General features: G+C 37.6%; 1 protein-coding gene across 4 annotated transcripts in view; it reads right to left on the minus strand.

Moving 5' to 3' along the window:
• The window catches only part of ESRP1 (epithelial splicing regulatory protein 1), a 106419-nt gene that overhangs the window by 28487 nt on the left and 51985 nt on the right, over positions 1-25947 (minus strand). For 2 of the 4 annotated variants that reach the window (XM_027856975.1, XM_027856973.1), the window contains exons 11-13: positions 23409-23627; positions 12098-12296; positions 7600-7768 (exon numbers count right to left, since the gene is read on the minus strand). In XM_027856975.1, the coding sequence (XP_027712776.1) occupies positions 7600-7768; positions 12098-12296; positions 23409-23627 (587 nt within the window). Of the gene's footprint in view, positions 1-7599; positions 7769-11436; positions 11874-12097; positions 12297-23408; positions 23628-25947 lie in introns of those variants that run through there. The other 2 variants (XM_027856972.1, XM_027856974.1) reach the window with 2 other exon arrangements.

Raw genomic sequence — 25947 nt, forward strand, 5'->3', positions numbered from 1 at the left:
AAGTATCTGGACTAGATAGCAAAAAAACTCACTGTAGTGGTCTACACTGAAAGAGTATTGGTTTTAGAGTCAAGAGAACTTTTGTTCAAAACCATGTGACTTTGAGAAGTCATTTAACTTCCCTAGGCCTCATTTTCTTCACCTGTAAAATGAGGAGGTTGGATTAGATGGCCTTGGAGGTCCCTGCAAGATCTAAATTTGCAATATTATGATCCTTTCGAATACATCTGTATCTAGAAATTGTTGTTATTCAGTCATTTCAGTTGTGTCTGACTCTTTGTGACCCCATTTGGAGTTCTCTTGACAAAGATACTGGAGTGGTTTGCCATTTGCCTCTCCAGATCATTTTATAGATGAGCAAACTGAGGCAAACGGGTTATTTGACTTGCCCAGGGTCACACAGCTAGTGTCAACTCAGTAAGATGAGTCTTCCTGACTCCAGGCCAGGTACTCTATCCACTGTGCCATGTAGTTGTCCCATCTAGAAAAAACAGCCACCCAAAACACAAGATGGGGCCATTAGTGATTCACTGACTACAAATAATCATTAAACTTCATAAGGCTCAATGAGAGAAAGTTAATTGTAAAAATTTCATTAAATTCCAATCTCATATTGTAGTTTGCTTAACTAAATATTTAGATGACCAAGCATCTTTAAAAGTGAAATTACTTTTTTTAAATCTTGACATTGGTAGGTTTTCTTCACTAAATAAAGCAAAATGTAAGAATTAGGAAATTGAGTAGCCTTAAACTCACTCAAATTGCAAAAGGAAAGTGCTAAGAAGTGTTACAGTAACCAAAAAGAATATTAAGAAAACAATAAATTCTGAAATTAAATAGTAGAAAATGACAAAGTAGTCATTTCATAAGGCCTTGATCTTGCTTACCCAAATGAAATACTTGCTGCTTAGAAAGTGAGAAAGCTTCTCATTTACATGAAGACTCATTTGAAGAGTATATAGGTCATGTATTACCGAGAGGCTAATTGGGTGGGACAGAAAATACTATTCAGGAGAAAGGATTCGAACCATAACTTACACCTGTTTGGGGTGCATTTTCCTTTTGCTGAAGATGATTCGTGAGTAATTACAGCCTCCAAAGAAAAGCAGGCCAACTAAAGCATTATGACAAAGGCAGAAAAACATGCAAGTCTAATCCATCTTTATCCAAAGTGTCAAGATGGGTGTTTAATTGCAGATTCATGACAAACAGAGCTCTAATCTAAATTGGTCTCCACCTATGCTACCAATTAGAAGGGAGGACATTCTTTTGCAAGGAGGAAGGAGGAACCTTAATAAAAAGCAAAGGTTTAACAGGAGGGAAGTCAGTGGCATAGGGAGGGAAAGAAAATATATATATATATATATGAATGGATTATTCATGGCATACATCCCATTCTTTTATACCTTCTGCTCACTTCCTGGATCTGGAATTTTTTGTTTATGTGACCTGTTTCTACTTCATCTCATGAAAAAAAAAAGGTTCTATTCACTTACTCTTCAAAGTATTATAGTGGCAGATTATATCTTGGCCTCCAAATACCTGGAACATTTTTTCACATTATAGATTTCTAATTCTTAAAGACTGTTTTTGCCACTTTATCCAAAAGGTGTCTCTCTTCACTATCATCCCTCAGACCTCTCAAAACAACACAAGAGTACTCATGTCATGGAATTCAAAAATCATATTCTCATGGGGATTCTCACTTGAATAGTAGAGTGTAATTACATTCAGTGACCTCATCATGTTAGAGACATGAAACAAATCCAACATCTTCCTATCCTACAATGGGAGGTTGAGGTTTTAGCTCTGAGTAGATATTGTTTCATTCATTGTGTATTTATACACTGGTGCCCAGCACAGTCCTAGGCATATAATAGGCACTTCAAAAATACTTGTGGATTGACTGATTTAAATGCAGGAATTCAAGTTTTCATGTTGTAAAGAATTATTTGCTGGGGGTGGCTAGGTGGCTCAGTGGTAGAGCACCGGCCCTGAAGTCAGGACGACCTGAGTTCAAAACATAATACTTACTAGCCGTGTGACCCTGGGCAAGTCACTTAACCCCAAACCTCACCAAAAAAAAAAAAAAAAAAAAGAACTATTGCTAAAATTAAAACCAAGTTGGGTCTAACTATACAGTAATGTGTTTTTCATAGAAGTATTAAAAATTGGGGCAGCTAGGTGGTGTAGTGGATAGAGTGCTGGGCCTGGAGTCAGGAAGACTCATCTTTATGAATTCGGATCCAGCCTCAGACACTTACTAGCTGTGTGACTGTGGGCAAGTCACTTCACCCAGTTTGCCTCAGTTTCCTCATCTGTGAAATGAGCTGGAGAAGGAAATGGCAAACCACTCCACTATCTCTGCCAAGAAAACCCCAAATGGGATCAGGAAGAGTTACGTACAGCTGAAAAAATAACTGAACAAAAATAAAACAATAGATTTAAAGCTGGAATGAATGAATGAAAAACCATTTCTCAAGTGTGTACTAGGTAAGTAGCACTGGGCTAAGCATTGAGGATGCTAACAGAAAAATAACAGGCCCTAGTCTGAAGGATATGACATTCACATATAGGAAGTTTCAGCTTCAAGTTAAGAAGGGACTTGAGAGGTCATGGAATCCAACTCCCTCATTTTACAGATGAGGAAACAGAAGAATTTGAATCTTCAAGCCTAGCAGTGATGTCAAAGTCAAATAGAAAAGGGATCACTAAACCATACATCCCAGTGGGTACATACTGACTTAGAAAACTACATGTTAGCATTATCCATATTCTATCATATCTTTATTTTGTTAAGTATTCCCAATTACATTTTAATCTGGTTTGTGTTACACTGTTATTCCAGGCCTCATGGTGGACTGTGTATTTGACCACCTGTCCACTACACTAACATAAAAAGATAGGGTGTTGGCCTCAAAACCCAGAAGACCTATATTCAAGTCCCACCTATGACACATGGCTAGGATTGAATCCAGTTTCTGACACAGTTCATAAACATCTGTCAGCCTCAGTTTCTTCATCTGTAAAATGGGGACATTGGTATTTCAAGTGCTTACTCCACAGGGTTATTGTGAGGCTCAAATTAGATAATTTACATAAACTTTTAAACATTTAACCTTTAGGTGCTATATAAAGGTCAGGCATTATTATTACACCTACAAGACAGCCTGGCATAATGCCTTCCATCTAATTGGAGATCAATAAATAACCATGATTTCATCTTTGCTTATTCTTAACTTGTAGTAGATAGGGAAGGAAGAGGAAAATGAAAGACTATCTCTATCATTATCAATGGTAGCGTTTCCAGAAAATGGATGAAAATAATATCTCCCTCCTAGACAGTGCTGGCCATCCCACCTGAAGGTTTTTCTTAAACACCCTCTAATCTAAGGCACGCTTAAGCTGCTTTGCCTTCACTAAACGTCAGAAAATAGTAAGCCTCTCCCTTTCATCATTAGGCAAGAGCCACACTTCCTCTTACAACCTACATTGTTTTCTTAATTCAAGGACTGTCAGTGCCAGAGTACATTTATAACATTTTTTCTGCTCTACTTCATGTCCCAAAGATGAGGACACAAAATGGGAAAGCAAAGGAATGGGGACAACAGTGTTCTTAAACCCCATGAAGGTAAATGATGAGGAATGTGGGTCGGGTGCTTCAGGTAGTCAGTCAAGAGTACAGGGACAGCAGAAATAGTACTGAGCTGTGTGACCCTTGGATGAGTTAATGTCTAAGAGCCTCAGTTTTTTCATCTGCAAAATGAGGCTAATGCTTGGGGTTGTTGTGAGAAAAGGGCTTTGTACTGCTTGAAGTGAGCTAGGACTGCAATGCTTTTTTCTCTGTCTGAAGCTCCCTTAGTAGGAGGAGCAAGTGGTTATGCTCTGTACCACATTCTGGGTACAAGTTTTAAAAGTTCAGAGGCAAAAGTGAAGCTCCTTCTGGATACCAGCAGCATTACTGAGAATTGATCTCTTATGCGATCGGTGTAATAGCCTTGGGCAGGAAGCCAATGTGATGTACTCCCCTGGCATTTCCTCCCTAAGGACTCAAAGGCAGGCCTCTAGATCACCTGTATAAAGAGCCTCATGTGATTTTGGGGAGTGGTGCTCTCTTACTCTTGGACAATTATTTCCTAAAACATTGTAACAAAAAGCTTGAAAAAGAAATAATCCTCCAGATTTTTCTTTTTTTTTCATGAGCAATGATGCCAATTTAGAATATAAGGCACAAAGTACAGCATAGCATGGGGGAAAACAATGGAGATGGCATCAGAAGACACTTGGATTCAAATCCCAGCTCTACCTGTAAAACCTTAGATGAGTCCCTCAACTTTTGGGTACCTTGGTTTCTTCCTTTGGAAAATGAGGGTATTGGATTAGGAGACCCTAAAGTCCCTTCCAGATCCACATCTAAGAGCCTAAGGCTTTTTTTTTTTTTTAAACAAGGTAGGCAGATAAGTGGTGAAGAGAACAGAGCACTGGACCAGGGGTTGGGATAACCAGAGATCAAATCCAGCCTCAGATACTTACCAGCAGAGTGATCCTCAGCAATTAATTTAAACTTTGCCTCAGTTTCCTCATCTATAAAATGGGAGTAACAACAAACACCTGCCTCCTGGGGTTGTTGAGAGGATGGTTAGTGGCAGATCTGAGAACAGAACTTGCTGTTGTTTTTCAGTTATTTACACTGAATATCTACCTGTTTCTTTTGCCACTCCACCCCCTTTTCTGTTCTCTCTCTCCCCCAAGTTATAATTCCCTCAAATGTGCAGTAAGAGCATGTCTACTAAATTGTCCACACACAGCCCAGAAAGAACCAAAGAGACTGGAGTAGTCTCTCAAACAAAGTGGAGTAGTTTGCCATTTCCTTCTCCAGTTCATTGTACAGAGGAGGAAACTGAGGTAAACAGGATTAGATGACTTGCCCAGGGTCACACAGCTAGTAAGTATCTGAGGCCAGATTTGAACTCAAGAAGATGAGTCTTCCTGACTCCAGGCCTGGCATTCTATCCACTTGGCTATCTACCTGCCCCCCAGAAAAGAACTAGGAGCTCCTAATTCCTTCCATGGTGTTCTTTCTACTCTCATATTGGCTCCTATAAGTCAATAGGTAGTATAGGTTGCAAGAATGCAGGACATCACAATCCTAATTTTAAGCATTTATTAAATGTATCATTTGTTATATTTTTCTGCTATGGAAACACTTATCTACAGGTTCCAAGTTTTTTTTTAAGTCAATCAACCAACACTTATTAAGTACCTATTATGTACCAGGCACTGTGTCAGATACTGGGGATACAAATACAAAATTCTTTCCATTTTACAGCAATGTATATGGAGAACATACTTTAAATAATCCCCAAGAGAGAGTCACTTCGGGGCTTCAACTTCCTTTAATGAAAGGATAGCTCTTCTCATTGTTCGAGGATTTGCCTTCAACATTTCACCTTCTCCTCCCATCCTCCCCTTCCAACGTTTCTTTTTTGTTTCTTTTTTAAACAATTAAATAAAACTAATATGGGAACTTCATCTAAAAATTCATGCAACATTTCACATTGGGATCAGCCCCTCTATTTAAAAAAAAAATTAACAAAAACCTATATTCTCTTACTCCCACTCCTCTCCCCCATTATAACAAATAAGCAGAGTCAAGCAAAACAAACTCCCTCAATGTACACACGTACATACATACATACACATACACATGCACACACATCTCATTCTGCACCCTAAATATCTCCTATCTCTGTAATGAATGGGATGCTTTATCATTAGTCCTTTGGAATCATAGAATAGTCGGCATATTTATTTTTATAGCTTTCAAAGTTGTATACACACACACACACACCATCAATATTATAAAAAATGAACAATCTGTTGGATTCTTAGAAACTGATGAAGAATGAAATGAGAAGAACCAGGAGAACAATTTATATTAGTAAAAACAATACTGTAAAGGCAGGTTCCAATAAACGCAATGTCCAATCCCACAATAGTTAAAGTGCTGTCAGGCCTTAATTCAAAAGGCTAATCATTAGGTAGATAAAACACAAAAGGAAATCCAGCCAATCTAAGCAAAAGATTTGATTTAAGGATCAATGTTTTGTTTTGTTTTGTTTTTTAGGCAATTGGGGTTAAGTGAGTTGCCCAGGGTCACACAGCTAATAAGTGTCAAATGTTTGGTCTGAGGCCGGATTTGAACTCTGGTACTCCTGACTTCAGGGCCGGTGCTCTACCCACTGCGCCACCTAGCTGCCCCAGGATCAATGTTTTAAAATTCAATTCTAGGGAAAATTATAAATGCTGTAAAGTTTGTGCTATTGCTGTGTGTTGCTATACTATTATATACTTTATATATCATATACAAATTACATACTTTTTTTTTCCTTCTTAGGATTGTGGTTTGTCCTTCATTCTCAAAGAGGACCATGACATCAGGAAGAAGATGCCATGACTTGCAAGTGAACTGGATTTAAATGAGGGAGGGCTGTGCAAAGTCACCAGCCTCACTCTTTCCTCTGGAGCCATCTGGGTCCAGTGGTCAGATATCGATCAGGAAGACTAGAGATGGCCCAGCTCCTTTTTCTTAGGAGAATAGGTCTCTTTCTCTCTCTCTCTCTTTCTCACCCAGTCCAGAAGCTGAATGGCTACTCAAGGATTGAATCCCACTACTAATTGTCACGGAAGCTTTAGTCTGCTCATTTTCCCAACTTGGTTCAACTTCCTCCTCCACAGCTAGCCTGGTGGTTCCGTACTCCTGAAGACCCTCCATATTAAAATCGGACAATGTAGACACCCAACTGGCTTAGCCTACTGCAGAGCTCAGGACTCTCAAGCTCAAGAAATCCACCAGCCTCAGCCTCTACAGTAGCTGGGATTATAGGCATATGCCATCATCCTCTACCAGATGACACACCCTCAAATGCGTCCTTACCTGTATTTTGTTAAGTCATCAACTTTGCTGGCTATCTGAAAACCACTTAGAAATGGATTTCCTGAATTACATTTAGTATAAATCAGCTAGGTGGGACAGTGGAGAGTGTGCTGGGCTTGGAGCCAGAAAGACCTAGCTTGACTTACTTAATAGCTACATAACCCTAGACACTTAAGCTCTTTCAGCCTCAACGGCCTCAACTGTAAAATGACGATAATAATAGCATCTAAGTCTCCTGTGAGAATCAAATGAAATAATCTTAATATACTTTATAAATGTTAGATATTATTAATAATATATTTAATTTATAAATATTTAATTTATATTAAACATAATTCAGGGTTTACGTTGATATCTACTGTTCTTTCCTCACTCCATGCCCTTTTCTGTTCTTCTCTCTCTCTCTCTCCCTTGCAGTGAGAACTTGTCTACTAAATCATCCACACACAGCCCAGAAAGGACCAAAGACAGCCAGCCATACAAGAGAGGGTTCTTTCTAAAGGAGCTCTCTTTTGGTCACAGGTTCAGCAACAAAGAGCCATTCCCTACAGGGCTAACCTTGAGTGTGACCACAGACAATATTCTTTTGTGAGTTCTGTATCCCGGCCATACAAGGAGCTCTTTGTTCCTGCCTCTTGGTTCCACTTTCCTCTGTGCCTTACCTGGGATAGTATGCTGTGTAGTTCATGAAAAGCTGTGTGCCAGCTGGGTAGTAGGCTGTGGAGGGCTGCAGTGTCCGGGGACTCAACAGGACAGAAGGCTGATAAAGGGCAGCTTCCGTTGGGATCACTGCGGCAGGGGCTGGAAACGTGTAGGAGGGAGGAGACAAACCTAAATGGGAAAAAGGGGAGAGTTACAGAACACACAGCATCTTTACCAGTGAAAGGGTCATAGAGTTATCATTTTTAGATACAAACTCCACAGTTGGGAATCTTCCCTGACAGGTCTTTCCAGCCTTCCCACCCCTATTTTTTTGGTTACAAGGAACCCTCAGCATTAATGTGAAAACTACATACATCCCAATGTACGTAGCTTCTCCTATGAAATTTGAGAAATGTTACGCCTTGGTACCAGTCTAATGTCCCCTTCTCTAATAGCATGATAGGAAATATTTTCCCAGTCGGAGTGATCTCAACTATGTATCAGCTCTGGGATGGAGAACTCACATACTTGCACAAATACTACATAAAGCATAGCACAGCAAACTCCTAATTGTTCAAAGGGCTAGTTATCTTGTTTGAGGACAGTCCAAGACATCTTGCTTCTCTTTTCCTTTGACACTCTCTCTACTGCTACCCTTCTCCCTGGTAGTTATAATAAGAACTTACACTAAACTGTGCATCCAGTTCATTTAGTATTCCTGCTTGTATCCCCCAGGAAATCTGGGTCAGAACACACTGAGAGTAAAGAGACACCTACAGGGGTCCAACCTACCCTAGATCAATGCCCACCCCAGGAAGAATATTTCCAAGGGCTGGATGTCACCAGTCAGATTGGAGATGTCTAATCCAGGCTATAGGTAACCTGTCTCAGGTAGGTTCAGAATTTAATTCAAAAGATCTGAATGCTAAACCTAAGGCCGAGTGTCTCTATAACTGACACTGTCTGTCTCAGGATTATAGGAACGTAGATTTAGAGTTGAAGTGACGCCAGAAGTCACCAAGTCCAATCTCATTTTACAGACAAGGAAGCTTGAGGTCCAAAGACACTAAATGACTTCACTAAATGACTTCCCAGTCGTCATTCAGGTAGCATGTAGCAGAGCCAGACTTCAAATCCAGATTCCATATTCTTTCCATTGCACCATACTATCACTCTTCTTGGGGTGTTTTAGATGAGGGCTGGCCAGGGATATCTGAATTTTTATCGGCCTTTGGCCAAGACTTCTTCCCTAAAAGGATCAATTCAAATAGCTCAACTTACTTCTTACTCAGCAGTTCTCATTTTTGAACCTGGTTGAGATAGGTGTATGATTGTGGAAAAGAAGTTCTGAATCGTAACTCCAGATCTCATTTAGCCATATCGCCATGATCCTAAGACTATCTCCAAATGAATAGGCATCTTGCCTTTAACCTTCTTTCTCTTACCTAACAGTGAATATTTCACAGGTCAGAAATATACCATGTCATGCTTGAGGCACATCAACATTTATTTAGAATTTCTAAGGTAATAATTTCTCCCTCATATCAGCCCCCTACAATTCACAATTTTTATAGATCTCTGCTTCTTTGAGAGGCTAAATTATACAGCCACAAGTGAAGCCATTTGCCCTTGAAAAGAATCTAACTAAATACTCAGAACAATGTACTGAATAGGCAAGGAAACTGAGGCACCAAAAGGTTGATCAATCCAAAATCATAGAGTAAGTCAAGGCTAGACCAGAGATTTGAGCCAGTTTCACCATTCCTGTTTGTTACAGTGCATTTGCCTCATACTGATGAGATGAGCTAAATGATTAAATGGCAAACTGAAGTAACTGATCATATTTGCTCTGTATTCAAACAATGCAAGGCAAAGAATTTTGTTTTTAACCCAAATTTTTGATGAGTATAGGCGGTACCTCTGAGATTTGAGTAAGTTCCCTAAAGAATTTGGGGAACTATCCTACTGTATTCCTGGAAAGCCTCTTGTACCTTTGTGTATAATTATTTTTTAAGTAGGATACTTAATCATGAATTTTCTTAGGAAAAAAAAAAAAGGATTTTGCATAACTGTTCCTCAATATATTGCCCCTGCAATATACCATTAATATAAGCTAGTTAGACTTCAAGGTCGATGCATGAGTACTTCCCTCACATCTTCAACATTAAAATCCTCAACGACAGTTTTACATCAATATCATATTCTTTCTTGAAGTTTAGCAGCACTTTTCAAAACGCATGTATCAAATGCACCCCAAATTGTGTGATTGTTTTAATTGTATGACATGAGGCCAAAAGAATTTAACCTTGAAGTATATTTTATTTGAGAAAAAGAAACAAACATGATACTAAGCTTTATCAGTGGGAATCCAGCACAATGTGAGTTAATTCTTCCCTTAGACACATAACAATCTCAGACTATATTGTTCTTAAATTCATTTTCATCCCTCTCCCAAAACAAAGATTGGGAATTAATAATACTACCTAACACTTATATAGCACTTAATATGTGCCAGGCACTGTGTTAAGTTCTTTGCAATTATTATCTCATTTGATCCTCACAACAATCCTAGGAGGTAGGTGCCATTAGTAACCCAATTTTACAAATGAAGAAACTGAGACGAAGGTTTCTTGTCCCGGGTTGCATATCTTGTGAGAGTCTGAGTTCATATCTGAGCTCAGATCTTCTTGACATCAGGATCATGGCATTGGCCATTTTGCAACCTGCTTCCCAAAATACTCCCTGCTCAGAAGGATAAAAATGGATTTGGTCCTATTGGACCTCTGAAGAGAACACTGATTCATGTCTCTGAAATGCTAAGGTATGACTAGCTGTTTTCTAAAAAGGACAGAAAGAAGGGAATGAACACATTGTAAGAGAAATAATTTAGATTCTGTGGGAAGATATCACCACTTTCATTACAGAGGGAGATGATCTCCTTAGAGACATTCATAAATTATGGCATAGAAATATTTGGCCAGATTATACCATTATATGATTTCCCCTCAATCACCTGGATTCTTTTGAAATTTTCATTTTATAAAATTGATTTTCTCCTGAGTGGTCTCTCAGGTTCATTTCAGAACCTTTTTTTTTTTTGGTGAAGCAGTTGGGGTTAAGCGACTTGCCTAGGGTCACACAGCTAGTAAGTGTAATATGTCTGAGGCCAGATTTGAACTCGGGTCTTCCTGACTCCAGGGCTGATGCTCCATCCACTGCGCTACCCAGCTGCCCCTCAGAACCAATTTAGGCTTCAGTTTGTTAATCTGTAATCTAAAAAAGATTAATAATCTCTTTCTACTTCTAAATCCTATGGTCCTAAACTGAAAACACTGTTGATAATTGGTAAAAAGTAGTACACACATCTCATCTAGGTAGTTACCATAAAATCTCCTTTACATTATCCTACTGTAAATCATACATACAGGAAGAATTATCTCCAGAGGTAAAAGTATTATTAGCACAAATGTTATCAATATTCAGTCAATAAGTCCTCTGATTAAATGGAGCAGTGGTAGGGATGGTTTTTGTTGTTGTTGTTGTTGTTTTTACTGGAGCTTGGTCTAAGTCTTCTAGCTCTTCCAAATAGAAAACAAATCAAATTTCTAAATCCAATCATCATTTCTCAATTATCTTTGAAATTCATTTGAGTTGAGACATTTTTGAGCCCAAGACTAAAAATCCTGTACTAGATAACCACTTCATATAAACAAATATCATAAAAACAAATATTTTTCTCAATAAGCATGATTTCATTAAAAGTTTCACCTGCATGCTACCCCCCCCTCCCCAAAGCATTAAACTTTAAACCTTTAAAATATGTTTCCTAATCACTATCCAGAACTTAGTATGGACTAAAAAGCATATTTATATAACAGATAGGACACCAGCTGACTGCTACCCAGGTTCCAATGAGCAAGAGCATGGCCTGAAATTAAGCACTGATCCTGTGACCCAATGAAAACTTTGGCTAGTTTAATTACGCATTTTGCCTTTGTGTTAACTTGTTACTCAAGACACTCTGTAAAGTAACAGAGTAAATATGTCTCAACAAGTCAATATTAAAGTTTTATCTTTCCTTATCCAGAAAGTAGGGGAGAAAAAGAACAAACCTATTATCACTCACCCAATAAAGCTGTCCATGAAAAAACTTCAATTTCACCTTTAAATTATGTTATATGCGTTTTAAAGCATCTCCGTAGCCAGGTTGCTTCCCAGAGTCAGTGCTTACTTACTTGGGCATGTTAAGCTTTAGAAATCAAGTTGCTTATCACCGGAAAGGCAAGAGGATGATCTGAAAGAAGGTTGGTTTTGTTTGTTTTTCACATTTTTTTTTATTATGGACATCCACAACCAAGGTCTTAAATTAAGTCACCAGATACTATTGATTTCAGATGGGAAAGCTTCATGTGACCATTTTATCTGCCTCAGCAAGAGCCAGGAACACAGTTATGAAAGCAGCTCAAGCACCTACCAGCACATAGCGGAGGATAGCGCCAAGACCCAAGAAAAACTTACATGGTAACTTACATGGCGGTGGGGATAAGCCATTTCGATTTAAAGTGCCCCCCATTAACACAAAGTTCATCTCCTCAGCTGAACACTGAAAGACTTCAACATATCTGTCCTTCATAGTCTTTTTATGACACTTTTGTGCAGCCATAAATGCTCTGTCTGCAGATTTCATCTGGATAAAGGCATCTCCCGATGGGCGACCCTGGTGGAGGGGAGAGGGAAGAAAAAAAAATGTTTTTGTATGACAAGGGAAAAAAAAAGATTCATCTTCTATTTCTAGGAAACAATTGTTGGTTGATAGGCCATGGGACAATCACTTACATCACTGACATTTTAATTATGAGATGCAGGTGTTAGCAAATCTACAAAGACAGATTTGTATTCCAGCATCTAGATTATTGGGAACAGTACCTCTTTCTCATTTGAACTATGAAGGCAGAAGCAAAGAATTTGGAAGTTCAAAGCTGAAAGGAATTCTCTTCCTTTGACACAAATACTGAATCAGAGATTCTGGCAAAGTGTCTTTATAACCTTCACTATGGTCTCTAAGTACAGTTTGCTATTCTAGGGGTTTTGGTTTTTTCTTCCTGAAAAGCAGATAAGGATGTGACCTCCTGATTAATCTTAATTCAGTAATGAAAGGCAGTAGCAGAGTTGGGCTGGAGTTTCAAATATCTCACTCCATATTCTGTGGTTAAATCCATAATAATCTTCTGTTGACTAATTCTGTTCTTCCCGATTTCATGTTTCCTCTGTTTTGTCTTCCTCTTCATCCCTTTCCTCCTCCCCCTCCTCTTTTCCCTCAGGCTTAAGGTAGCAGATGGCTTAGGGAGGTTTTTAGTTAAGGTTTCTGAGGAACCAGTCTACTCCCCATCCCCCACTTCAAGTCCTGGGTCCACTTACTAGTTCATACTGCTTTCTTCCCTCCAAAGCAGTAATAGTTCTCTTTGAGTCTCAAATCTAAAGGCAAGTCTATATCTATTCTTCCAAGGATAAATGGGCAAAGGATATGAAGAATTCTCCACGAAGAAATACAAATTAAGACTAGTTTTTTAATAGCTTAAAAGTATCTAATGATCAGAGAAATTAAAATTAAAACAATGCTGAGTTGCTTTCTGATACTTCGAAGTAATGGTTAAAAATGGATAAAGGATAATTGATGGCAGAGAATCAAACAGATACACTGCTGCACTCTTAATTTGGCAATGTCTAATGAATTACAAAACCAATCATACAGTCTGGCGCAGTCATCCCACTAGTAGAACTATATCCTGTGGTATTTTGATATCCTTCATGAATGCCTTGTCATGGCAAGAAGATAGCTCTAGGTTCTCAAAGGCTATGCCAATAGATTACAAGCTCTGACAGGGTTTTTACCATGCTAAATAGTCTTCAACATGGCCAGTGACATACTAATCCTGCTGCATAAGACCCACCCCAGCCAAGTCTGGGAAGGCTTTTTAGCAGCAGGCTGGCCACTAACAAATCTGTTAACCTATGAAGGAGAGGTCATGAAAAGAAAAAACAATGACCCACCACTACCAAGATACACAATGCCTTTGTTATAATTAGAAACAGCAAGTACATCCAAAAATTGGAGAATGCTTAAATTCTGGTATGTTCAATAAAGTAGAATAACATCACATAAAAAAATTTGAAAAAAATGTGAAAAGTCTTATGGGAAGTGATCTGGAACAAAGAAAGCAGCATCTGAACTCTAATACGGACTATAATTTTTTAAACAGCAACAAAATCTAGTAAGTACACAGACAGAAAATAAGAAACAATAGAAGGGAATAGAGAATTAGAATTTTATCAATAGGTATATAATTTTAGGAAGAGCTGTAAATAGTTTGGAGTTTGTGGTTGTTTGGTTTAATTATTTTATTGAGATTATTGGGTTTAACAATGATTTAAAAAAAAACAACAACAAAATGAAAGTAAGTTTTTCTGATAATTTGTTTTCTTTAAAACCAGATCATCAATTTTCATTTTAAATCAAGTTTGTCACTTTATCACTAGGGGAGAGAAGTGTGTGTGTGTGTTGTCCCTGGAGATTCCTTCTTAATTTAAGCTTTGTTAAAAATTATAACTTGGGAGAGAGAGAAAGAAGACTAGAAAAGAGGGTGGGGAAAGAAACAGGTAGATATAGGATTGCTTTCCTATTTAATGATAAGACTGAAAGTCTCCTTGGGACCATTTAAATGCTGATGGCATATTAAAACACATCTCAAGCAAAGTTTCTGCAATTAACTGCTTCATTGTAGCAGACAGCACATCCATTTCCAACAATGTTATCCCCCCCACCAAAAAAAAAAGGATTCTGGTCTTTCACGTAAATAAGAAGCAGAATTTTTCCACTGAGACCAATTTCCCTGGGGCAGTCTCTACTCAATTGGTAATTGTGTCTAAGGGAAACTAGGGGAGACATGCTGCAATCCAGTTTTGCTGATGTCACAAAAAGATAGCTCAGGCCCTACCACTGAGGACCCATCTGTGAATATAAGAACACAGAATCTTCCCAACAAGATCTACAAGATTCTCAATTTTACTTAAAAGAGGGGTTAAAATGAAAACATGTTCAAGGATGTACCTACTGACCTATGGGACATACCGTGAGGTTTTTTCTAGTAGTGGTGGAGAATTTATGAAGATTGGGGTTTTTCTTTTAAACTGAGGTTAAATGACTTGCTCAGGGTCACACAGTAATGAAGAAGATGGTTTTTTAAAACAAAAAGCACCTCTCTCTCTTTTTTGTTTCTTCTTTCTCATGGTTTCTCCCATTGGTTCTAATTCTTCTTTACAGCATGACTAATGTGAAAATAGGTTTAATATGAACATATATGTTGAGCCATTATCAATTTACTCGCCATCTTGGGGTGGGGAGAGTGGAGAAAATTTGGAACTCAAAATCTTATGGAAGTGAATGTAGAAAACTAAAAATAAATAAATAAATTTATTTAAAAAACAAATAAACAAAAACACACATTTTAGAGGAAGGGTTAAGAGCAAAAGTTAAGGTGACAAATGAAGCCTTTTATCAGTGGAATAGATTACCATGACTCACATTAACACCACTCATCAAATGAACTAAAATTGGACTTAAAGGGAAATAAGGGCAGAAATAAAGACTCAAAAGGTCCTTCTTGCACAGTGCTGGATACATGGTGAGTACTTAATAAATGGTTGATTAATCTTGGGTCTTCTGACTCCATAACCAGTCCTCTTTCCATGCCACTGCACTGCCTCCCCTGTCCCTCCAGATCGATATGTTTATTTAATCACTTCCTAAATGTTTACACAATTTCAGTATACTCTATAGCAGTGATCCAGTTTTTTTTTTGACATCCGGGCCTTTCTCCAGTTGTGGGGGTGTGGGTGTGGGTGTGGGTGGGAATAGGCCTGAGAGAAATTCTTTAAGGCCATGATACCTTCTTCTCCTACGTATTCTTCATCCTCTACTCTCTGGAGATACACACCTACAAAATAAGGGTGGAGACACGGTAATAAAACTGGGAGGTACATTAGAGAAGTGATGGCAATAGTCAGAAGACTTGGGAAAATCTTTCCATATACGCCTTTCGTGGGATGCTAGAGTCCAAAGAGAAGCAGTGTGTGTGTTGCCTCTAAAGAGAGGCAGTGGGGGAGGGGGGTAGGGAGGAAGGTTAAGGCAGCTAGTGGGTTCTAAAGTAGATATTCTTACTAAAAGAGGGGTTAGGTATCTTGCATTTAGGCTTTTAGTTAATACCCAGCAGTTATGGGAGGGTAGGGAAGGTATAAATGCTGCTTTTTAAAAAATAAGAATACTAATAGTATATAAAACTAGTTTCAGAAAAATTGCTGAAGTTTCACCAAGTATTAAAAAAAAATCTTGTTGATTTACATTTTCCAGTAAATGTGCCTTGTATTTTTTGAGGGACAGGGCAAAGAGAAAGGACAAGTAAGATAAAAATTTTGAATATACAAAGAAATTCTTCCTTTTATTTAATAATTACAAGTATAAAAGCTACCTTTAGGAATTTCTTGCATGTCAATACAGAGGCAACTCAGTAGTATAGCTGAGTGGATAGAGTGTTAGACCTGGATTCAGGAAGAACTGAGTTCAAATTCAGCTTCCTACACTTACTAACTATATGACCCAGGGAAGGTTAGACTCTATTTCCCTCAGTTTCCTCATCTGTAAAATGGGGTTAATAGCAGCACCTACCTCCCATGGTTGTGGGTGAGAATAACATGAGATATATTGTAAAGCCCTCTGCAAAACTCTAAAATGCTTTCTATATAAATACCAGTTGGTGGTAGTAGGATCAGTAGTAGTAATTGCTGTTCTTTACCATTCATGCTGACCCAGGGAAGGTTGGTAAATATCCATGGAGAAAAACAAATGTCATCAGGCTACTTTTACATATCAGAATCCTTGGAAATTAATTTCTGGAGGGCAGGTTCTACATCTTTTCAACGTTCAGTTTAACATCTTAAACGTAAAACATTTGGGGATGAGACAGGGAGATAATGGAACAGATAAATTATAGAAAAAAATAGATAGCAACAGCTGTACTATATAAGAGATGACAAAAAAGATGGGGAAGACCATAGGAACTAATGCAGAATGAAGTGAGCTTCAGAACCAGACAAATGAATGATTTATATACAACCACACCGCATAGGCAAGCAACTTTGAAAGACTTCATAACTGAGCATAATTCCAGAGGACTGATGATGAATTATGCTGCCCACTTCCTGACAGAGGTGATGGATTCAAGATGCAGAATGAGACACAATACTTGTGGACATGGACTGAGTAGGCATTTGTTTTGCTTGACTATGCAAATTTGTGTCAAAGGTTTTTTTTTTCCTTCCTTTTTTCATATCAGGGAGAAAGAGAAAATAAATACTTGTTAACTGAAAAATAAAATAAAATAAAATAGAAAAGAGCCCTAAACTCAAAATAGACAGCAGGAAGACCATAGGATTGAGTTGACAGGGCTCTCTGATACCTAAAACAACCCTCTCACGTCACAGAGAGAGTCATGCTGACATACTGAGTGGCCAAGACTGATTTGTAATCCAAGCTCTCCAATTCTGCATCCAGTACGTTCCACTACCAAACTGTAGCCACTGTCTAGTTTCACCAAAGGAACATAGCTCAACTCATGACTCAGATCACTCTAGTATTTTAGATGTAACCTGGTGCCTTGTTAATTTGTATTTCTAGGAAGTCAAGAGCAGATGGATCTAGATATGGCAGTTTGTATATCTAGAAAACACTGGAATCTGTTTATATTCACAAAGTTAGCCCTCACATGCTCATATTCCAGTCTATTACTGTGGGATAAAAACCACGTATCATTATTTTGGCAAATTTTAGTTTTGCCTTAACTCTAACCACCTATCAAGAGAGGCAGTGTGGTATAATGAGCAGATCATTTGGCTTAGTAAGAATTGAGTTCCCATTTGGCCTCTTGACACTTATTAGTGATAGCTGGCCATGTGCCTCAATGAACTACTCCCTAGTATTCATATCTCCTTCTTTGATGGAAGGAATTTTCCATCCTGGGAGTTCTTCACACTGTTCAAATCAATTTCCTTCATGTATTCTTTTGATAGCAACTATATAGCACTAAAGATCATTTATGCTTCATTATAAAGAAGGCTCATTCTTTAAATGGTTGTCTGGTCTCACAGCTGTCCTTGAACAAGACACTCCATCTCTAAAATCTAGGCATTTCCTCTGACTGTCCCCCAGGTCTGAAATGCTCTCCCTCCTCACCTCTGCTTCCTGGATTGCCCGACTTCCTTCAAGCCCCACCTAACAGCCTATTGTCCCCAGTAAGCCCTTCCAGGGCTCTCTCAGTTCTTGCACTTTTCTCTCTGTTGAGTATGTCCAATTTGTCTTGTATATAGCTTGTTACTTTCAGGTTGTGTCCCCCATCAAATTGTGAGTTCTAATGCAGGGGCAGTCTTATCTTTCTTTGTATTCCCGGTGTTTAGCATAGTGTCCGTCCAACATATGGCAGGACCTTGATAAATGTCTGCTGATTGGCTGAGTAAGTGAAGCGTATGCTTGGGATGCACAGAAGCCTATTGGTGCTGAGTCATGTCTGACTCTTTGTGACCCCCGGGACCATAGCATGCCAATACCATGCATGGGGTTTTCTGTGGTTTGACATTTCTTTCTCTAGTGGACTAAGGCAAGCAGAGGTTAAGTTACTTGGCAAAGGTCACACAGCTAGTGTCTGAGGCTGGCTTTGAGCTCAGATCTTCCTGACTCCAGGCCTAGTGCTCTAGGCTGAGCCATCTCACTGCCTCTAAAGTACTGAAACCTACTGCCTGAAAATAATCATTTTGGACAACTGTTTCAGAAGAAATCAGAGACACAATAAAACTAACTTTAAGTGGCTCTGAGAGACATTAGTAACATTTAAAATCCTCACACTAGAGAGTTTTGAAGTAAAATTCCAAGAAAGATCTGTGTGGCAATGCGAAAGTAAGAAACATAATTATTCATGTGACAAATCACCATGAGTCATGTCTCCGCATTTTTTACCAGCATAATTATACATTCGACAATTTCACTCACCAGACCACTCTCTTAACAGCACTATTCTGTTAACACAAACAGCCAGAACTCATGTTGATTTCTGTTTATACGAACACCCTAAAGACTTTTTGCCGAGTTTGCTGCATATTTTAAAATAAGTAAGTCATCATGTGTCTCCTTCTCTACTTTGACACTGCCACCACTCTGGTTCAGGCTTAATCACTTTATATCTGGCCAACTTTAATAGCTTTTTGATTCATTTTCTGGTTCTGGTTTTCGCTTTGCCTCAAGTCTTTCCCTACTCCAGTCATCTTCGACTCAGCTGTCAAACTGATCATCCTCAAATGCAGGTCTGACCTTGTCACCCCTCTGGTCAATAAACTCCAGTGGCTCCTTATTACTTCCAGGATCAAATATAACCCCCTGCTTATACAGCCCCTCATAACCTGGACCATATTCCTATCTTTCCAGTTTTCTTACACTCTACTCACCTCCACATATTCTGTGATCTAGTGACACTGACCTCCTTACTATTCCTTGGATGTGACACACCATCTCCTACCTCCATGCATTTTCACTGGCTGTCCTCCATGCTTGGAATTCTCTCCCTCTATATCTTTACTTCCTGACATTTTTGGATTCATTCCAGTCACAGCTAAAAAATCCCACCTTCATCAAGCAACCTTTCCCGATCCATCTTAGTACTCGTACCTTCCCTCTGAGATTATCTCCAATTTATCTGCTATAAAACCTGTTGGCACATAGTTGTTTGCAAGCTTTCTCCCCCATTGAACTGTGAGCTCCTTAAGAGAAAAGACTGTTTCCACCTTTCTTTGTAACTCCAGCACTTAGTACAGTGCATAGCACATATTAGACGTTTACAAAATGCTTGTTAATTTGAGTACAGAAACTTCACTTCTATTACTAAACACTAAATATATGGTGAAAAAATATGATCCAGATTCAAACTAGGGTTTAAAATTGATGATACTATTCCTAGTAAATTAATAAATTAAGCACCAGAATCATAATTATTTTCATGAGTATCTTCACCTCTTTCTTTGGCATGTTAGTTTCATTTACATGATTTACAATTCAATAATCATTTATGAAGCACCTAATATAAGGCTCTTCATAATAACTGAAAACAGAACTGAAAAACCAGACTCCCTGCCCCAAATGGGTTACTTTCCATTCCACTAGAGCTGAGCTTCTTAACCTTGGGTTCATGAGCTTCTTTTGAAAAAAATATTTTGATAACTATTTCAGTATAATATTTTAAAAATCCTATATATTTTACATTTAAAAACATTATTCTAAGAAGGAATCCAAAGGCTTCACTAGGTTATGAAAGGTATTCATGACATGTTAAGAACTGCTATGCTACTGATTGTGGAATACAATCAAGAAGAATTGCACATAGCGATACCAATATATATTTTATCTGATACACAGATAATTAAGCCCAACATATACAAAATAATTTGAAAGGGATTGTTTTATTCTTTATATTTGTAATCCAGTGAAATATGTGGCACATAGTAGGCTTCTTGACTGATTAATCTGGGTTAAGGGAAGGACAGGAATTAGGAAATGCCTCATATAGGAGGTAGCATTTCAGCAGAGTTTCAAAGGAAGCTAGGGATTCTAAAAGATATAAGTGAGAAGAGATTGTATTCCAGGCATTGAGGGACAGCCTTGTGCAAAAGCATGAATATGGGAATACAACATGTACACAAAAAAACACGTACAAAATTATTTAAAGTATTTTTGAGAGAGAGGGAGAACAAAAATAATTGGAAAAGGTCAGAGAAAATCAAAGAAAGCACTCAAACTATTCTTTGAAGCAAACAAAGAATATTAAGAGGACAGGATAAGTGGGATACAAGATGGAATGTTAAGTTAGTAGTCCAGTTTGACTGAAAATGAGGATATATGAGGAGGAAAATTATAATCCATCATCCTACCACTCGCCAGAGTAGCATCTTCTCTGCAACTTACAAATCTTTTTTTTTTTAATTTTATTTATTTTTTCTTACAAGTCTTAAGAGACTGGCCTGGAGCACTCAGTAAGACTCACCCAGGATCACACAGCCAGCACATGTCAGAGGCAGGACTCAATCCAAGTGTTCCTGGTTCTGCGGGCAGTAATCTATATCCAATTTACCCGGATGCATTTTAAAGGTCTTTTATTAGTGCTAATCCTCTCTGACAACTCTGTAGCATTTGTAAGACACAAGCTAAAGCAAGCAGAAGTGGAGGCAGACAGGTAGTATAGATGTATTCCAAAAAGTTTGGCAAGAAAGGAAGGATAAAAGGCAGTACCTTGAGGTAGTAGTAGGAGAAAAGAAAACTTAAAACCTAAAACATAATCATATGATACACTCACAGACCATATCTGGCTTACTCTCCAGTCTGCTCCATCTCCATACTAGCTGTCTAGGCCCCATAAGGGTACACTCTTTCCTTTCTACCCAATCCTCTCTTCCCACTTTCCAGATCCACTTTATGCTTGTCTCCTCCTATTAGAACTTTGAGAATAGGACTATTTCATTTTCTTTCTTTCTTTCTTTTTTAATATCCCCTGTGCTTAGCATAGTGCCTGGTACGTATTAAGCACTTAATAAATGTGTTCTTCATCTATATCTGAATATGTTTGTAGGTAGAAAAGAAGTTGCCACTGAAGATGAGATTGAAGATGAAGAAGCAAAGGGGGTATATTCAAGTCTTCATGTAAAGACAGTAGTTTAGCCTTAAGTGGGATATTTCTGAGGCAGAAGGATAGGAGTTAAGAATAGTGGAAAAGATTTTAAGATGAAAGGATGAAAGTAGAATTGAGATGGAATGGTTTTATCTCAGTCAAGAAGGGAAAATATCATTTACCAAAAATGGGGGCAGAAAGAGCACAATATAAAGGAACCATATAAATTTAGATATAAATTCATGCTAAATAGATTCATGCTAAATAAAGTATAACAATTAATTGACTTTCTCTATCAATGCTCAGTAACCTAAAAAGAGGGGTGGAAAAAGTAGATGAGAAGCAACTAATAAGACAGGTACAATCGAAGGTCAAAGGAGATGGGGTTTCTAGGGTCAGAGTAGAAAACATCATTGGAACATAAAAATATAGGAAGATATATTAGTCATAGATCATAAAGGTTCACTTTAGTCAAAAAGTCTGAAACTAAAAAAAAAATTATGAGAAACCACATGACATTACGCTTTTATTTTAGTTTACAAATTTTTTCTTAGGTTCTGCATTGGTGAAATATTTCACCAGAATATGACTAAACCAGCTTTTCTTTTGAATTTATTATTATTATTGCAAAGAGTGATTTGTAAATCTAAGGGAAACTTTTTTGGGGGGGGGGTCATATTTCATCAGCATTTACTATTATCATATGGATACAGAAGCAAGTTTACTCTGAATTGCCCATCCCTTTGAGATTACTTCTTATTTAAATCCAGAAAAAGATTTCATTTAGGAAACAGATCATAACTAAAAAAATAGAACCTTTTCAAAATCATTAAGTAGTAAATGGCTTTTAACAACTCCTGATGTAATTTTAATTTGCTTCTTTAGGGGCTTAGTACAGTATATTCTATATGTTTCAATCAGGACACAACAAAAGCAGTCCTTATCTGTGACAGCTTGTATTCAGTTGTAATACAACTGGCTCTTAGTGATTCCAGGGTCTCTGCCTTCTAACCATATTGGCCTACTTGACATCTCCTTGCCAACCCCGCCCCCTCCCCCCCCCACGACATTCCCATTTCCCGTATTCATGCTTTTGCACAAGGCTGTCCCTCAATGCCTGGAATACATTCTCTTCTCACTTATACTTTTTAGAATCCCTAGCTTCCTTTGAAACTTTGCTGAAATGCTACCTCTTACATGAGGCATTTCCCAATTCTTCAAATTGATAGGGTCCTTCCCCTAACCCAGATTAATCAGTCAAGAAGACTGATGCCACATACTTCACTGGAGATACAAATATAAAGAATAAAACAATCCTTTTCAAATTATTTTGCAGACGTTGGGCATATTTATCTGTGTATCAGATAAAATACATTATTGCTATCACTACGTGCAATTCTTCTTGAGTAGAATGAAAGCTTTTAGAATGCAAAGGGTTTTTATTTTATTTTTGTTTAGTCCCACTGAAAGTGCCTTCCCTCCAAGATTATTTCTATTTACACTATGTATCTTGTAATCACAACTTTCTGCATGTTGTCTGCCCTTTTTTTATGGGAGCTACCTGAAGCAAGTGAACATATTTTTGCCTCTTAATATTCTCCTACTTAGCACAGTAACTGGCACAGAGTATGTGCTGGTTGACTGACTAATATGCTTTTTAAATTGAACTGTGAGGTGAAATGATCAGCATGAAATTTTAATTTCCTCTCCATATTGCATGAAAGACTAATGATTAGTAACTGGTGCTAGAGCAGAGGATTCTTAATCTAGGGTCCACAGATGAGATTTCAGGGATCTGTGACCTTACAAGAGAAAAAAAATTACATTTTTGTCTTCACTATGCCTTGACCTGAAATTAAGTCTTTCCTTCAATACTGAATGTAAGTAATGATAAAGGTTAAGAAGCTCTGTTTTATAGCATTTCTCAAAGCTTATTTCTAAGTAAGGTCTTCCCCTAGACCCTCTGCAAATGCAGTTAATGGGTATTTTTGATGCTTGCTTATAAAAGCCCTTGTTGGATCCCCTCACAATGCTAGATTATCAGATTACACTTTTTCTAATGAACAACTTACCTGGTGATTTAATACCATATGAACTCCATGGGTTTGAATAGCACTGGAAAATTCTCCCAAAAATTCCAATATGTCCTCAATAGTGGCAGCATAAGGAAGCCCTCTTAGACGTATGCAGTCTCTGACACTGGTGGGGGTCACAAATTGCTGAGGTAGTACAGGAATGATAGGGGGAGTTGGGAGTGGAATGAGAGGTGTAGAAGAAAACCGATTCAGCACCTGCACATGAAGCAAAACAGATGTCTGTGAAACAAAAGGGTGATATCTGTTTCCTTCATTGAGAATAATCATGAAGGAGCATTTCTTTTTCCCCAATTAAATGTATCATATGAATTTCCACTTATAATTCAGTTGAACTGACATAAGTTGTATTCTTTCTAGTTCTGTCTACTTAGGATGTATTTCTCTTATTGACACTATCTTAAGATATATATACCTATGAGATGTTATGACACTCATATATGATAGACCTCTTGTTTCCAAACTCCTATAATGACTGTAACCCAGGCCTAAAATATATTCCCTTCTTATCTTTAGCTCTAGGAATCCCTGAAATCCTTCAAAACTTTTGTATGAGGCTTTTCCTACCCCACCCCCAGTTATTAGGAAACTCCTACCTCAAAACAACCTTGCATTAAAAACTCACCATTTGGAAAAAAAAAATTACCGAAGAAGCTGGAGAGAAGCTCGGCAGAAACTAGGTATAGACAAAATCTCAGACAGTATACCAAGGCTAGGTCAAAATGGGTACATGATTTAGACATAAAGGATGATATCATAAACAAATTAGGGGAGCATGGAAAATTTTACATGTCAAATCTATGGATAAGGAAGAGTTTTTAATGAAACAAGAGATAAATAGGATCAAAGGAAGTAATATGGATAATTCTGATTACAAACAAAACCAATGCAACCAAAATTAGAAGGAAATCAGGAAACTGGGAAAAATGTTATAGCCAGTTTTTCTGATAAAGATCTTCTTTCTCAAATATATAAGGAACTGAGCCAAATTTATAAAAATAAAAGCTACTCCCCAACTGATAAATGGTTTAAAAAGATATGAAAAGGTAATTTTCAGGAGAAGAAATCAAAGCTATTAATAATCATGTGGAAAAATTCTCTAAATTACTATTAATTAGAGAAATGCCAATTAAAACAACTCTGGGATCTCACTGTTCACACCTGTCAGACTGGCTAACATGAGAGAAAAGGAAAATGATAAATGCTGGAGGGAATGTGGAAAAATAGGTACACTAATGTACTAGTAGAGTTGTGAACTGGTCCAACCATTCTGGAGAACAATTTGGAACTATACTTAAAGGGCTGTCAAACTGTACATCTCTTTGATCTAGCACTACCACTACCGGGTCTGTATCCCAAAGAGATCGAAGAAAAGAGAAAAGGACCTATATGTACAAAAACATTTATAGCAGCTCTTTTTGTGGTGGCAAAGAATCAGAAATTGAGGGGATACGCATTAACTTTGGAATGGCTGAACAAGTTGTGGCATATGATTATGATGGAATACTATTGTGCTACAATAAATGATGGGCACAATGGTTTCAGAAAAATTTGGGAAGACTTTCACGAACAGATGCAAAGTGAAGTGAGCAGAACCAGAAGAATATTATATAAATAGCAAATGTAAGACTTAGCTAAACTGATCAATAAAATTCCAAAGGACCCATAATGAAAAATGCAATTTACCTCTGAGTGCAGATTGAAGCATACTTTTTGCACTTTATGATTCTTGCTTTTTATTTCCTTTTTTTTTTTCTTGCAACATGGCTAAATGCATGACCTCACATATCTAACTGATATCATATTGCTTGCTTTCTCAATGGGTGGAGGAGGAGCAGGATGGAAAGAATTTGGAACTCAAATTTTTTTTAAATGAATGCTAACAATTAATTAACTAGAAAAAACTACTTTGTATTTATTTTTATATGTATTCTGTATATTCTTTTATACATGTACATATATACACATACATATTGGCATCCCAATTAGAATGTAAGCCCTTTGAGGCTTATATAGATGTGTTTTACACATATTTATAACCACAGCTCTTAGCATGGTGCCTGGCACATAGCAAACATATAATAAATGCTTATTGATTTATACCTATATACATAAAAACTTTATTTTATGTCAAAACATTAAAAAATTTTAACACCTAAGATAATAAATTGAAGACAAGTTTTTACAGACTCAAAACAAACAGTAACTTGATAATACAATTATTCTTAGTCCTACAGAACACATTGAAGCTTTAAAACCTCTCTTCTACCCCCCTCGTCCCTCTAAAGAAAAGCAAAGTAAATATCCTAAAAAGAAACCCCTGACCAAAGAAGGGCTCTAACCTAATGAAAGAGAGAAGCAGAAATCTTATCTTAGAAATAGAGAGGGTAGAACAAATTCCATACACAGATCACAGCATTTGAAAAGCAACTGGGAAGTCAGTATAGTGATCAATTTATATCGAACAGTCATCACAAATGGAAGAATGGAATGGGTTTCTTTTTTAAGATGAATTTAA

Source organism: Vombatus ursinus, unplaced genomic scaffold (assembly GCF_900497805.2).
Source record: "Vombatus ursinus unplaced genomic scaffold, bare-nosed wombat genome assembly UNPS02011767.1, whole genome shotgun sequence".
NCBI classification, from domain to species: Eukaryota; Metazoa; Chordata; class Mammalia; order Diprotodontia; family Vombatidae; genus Vombatus; species Vombatus ursinus.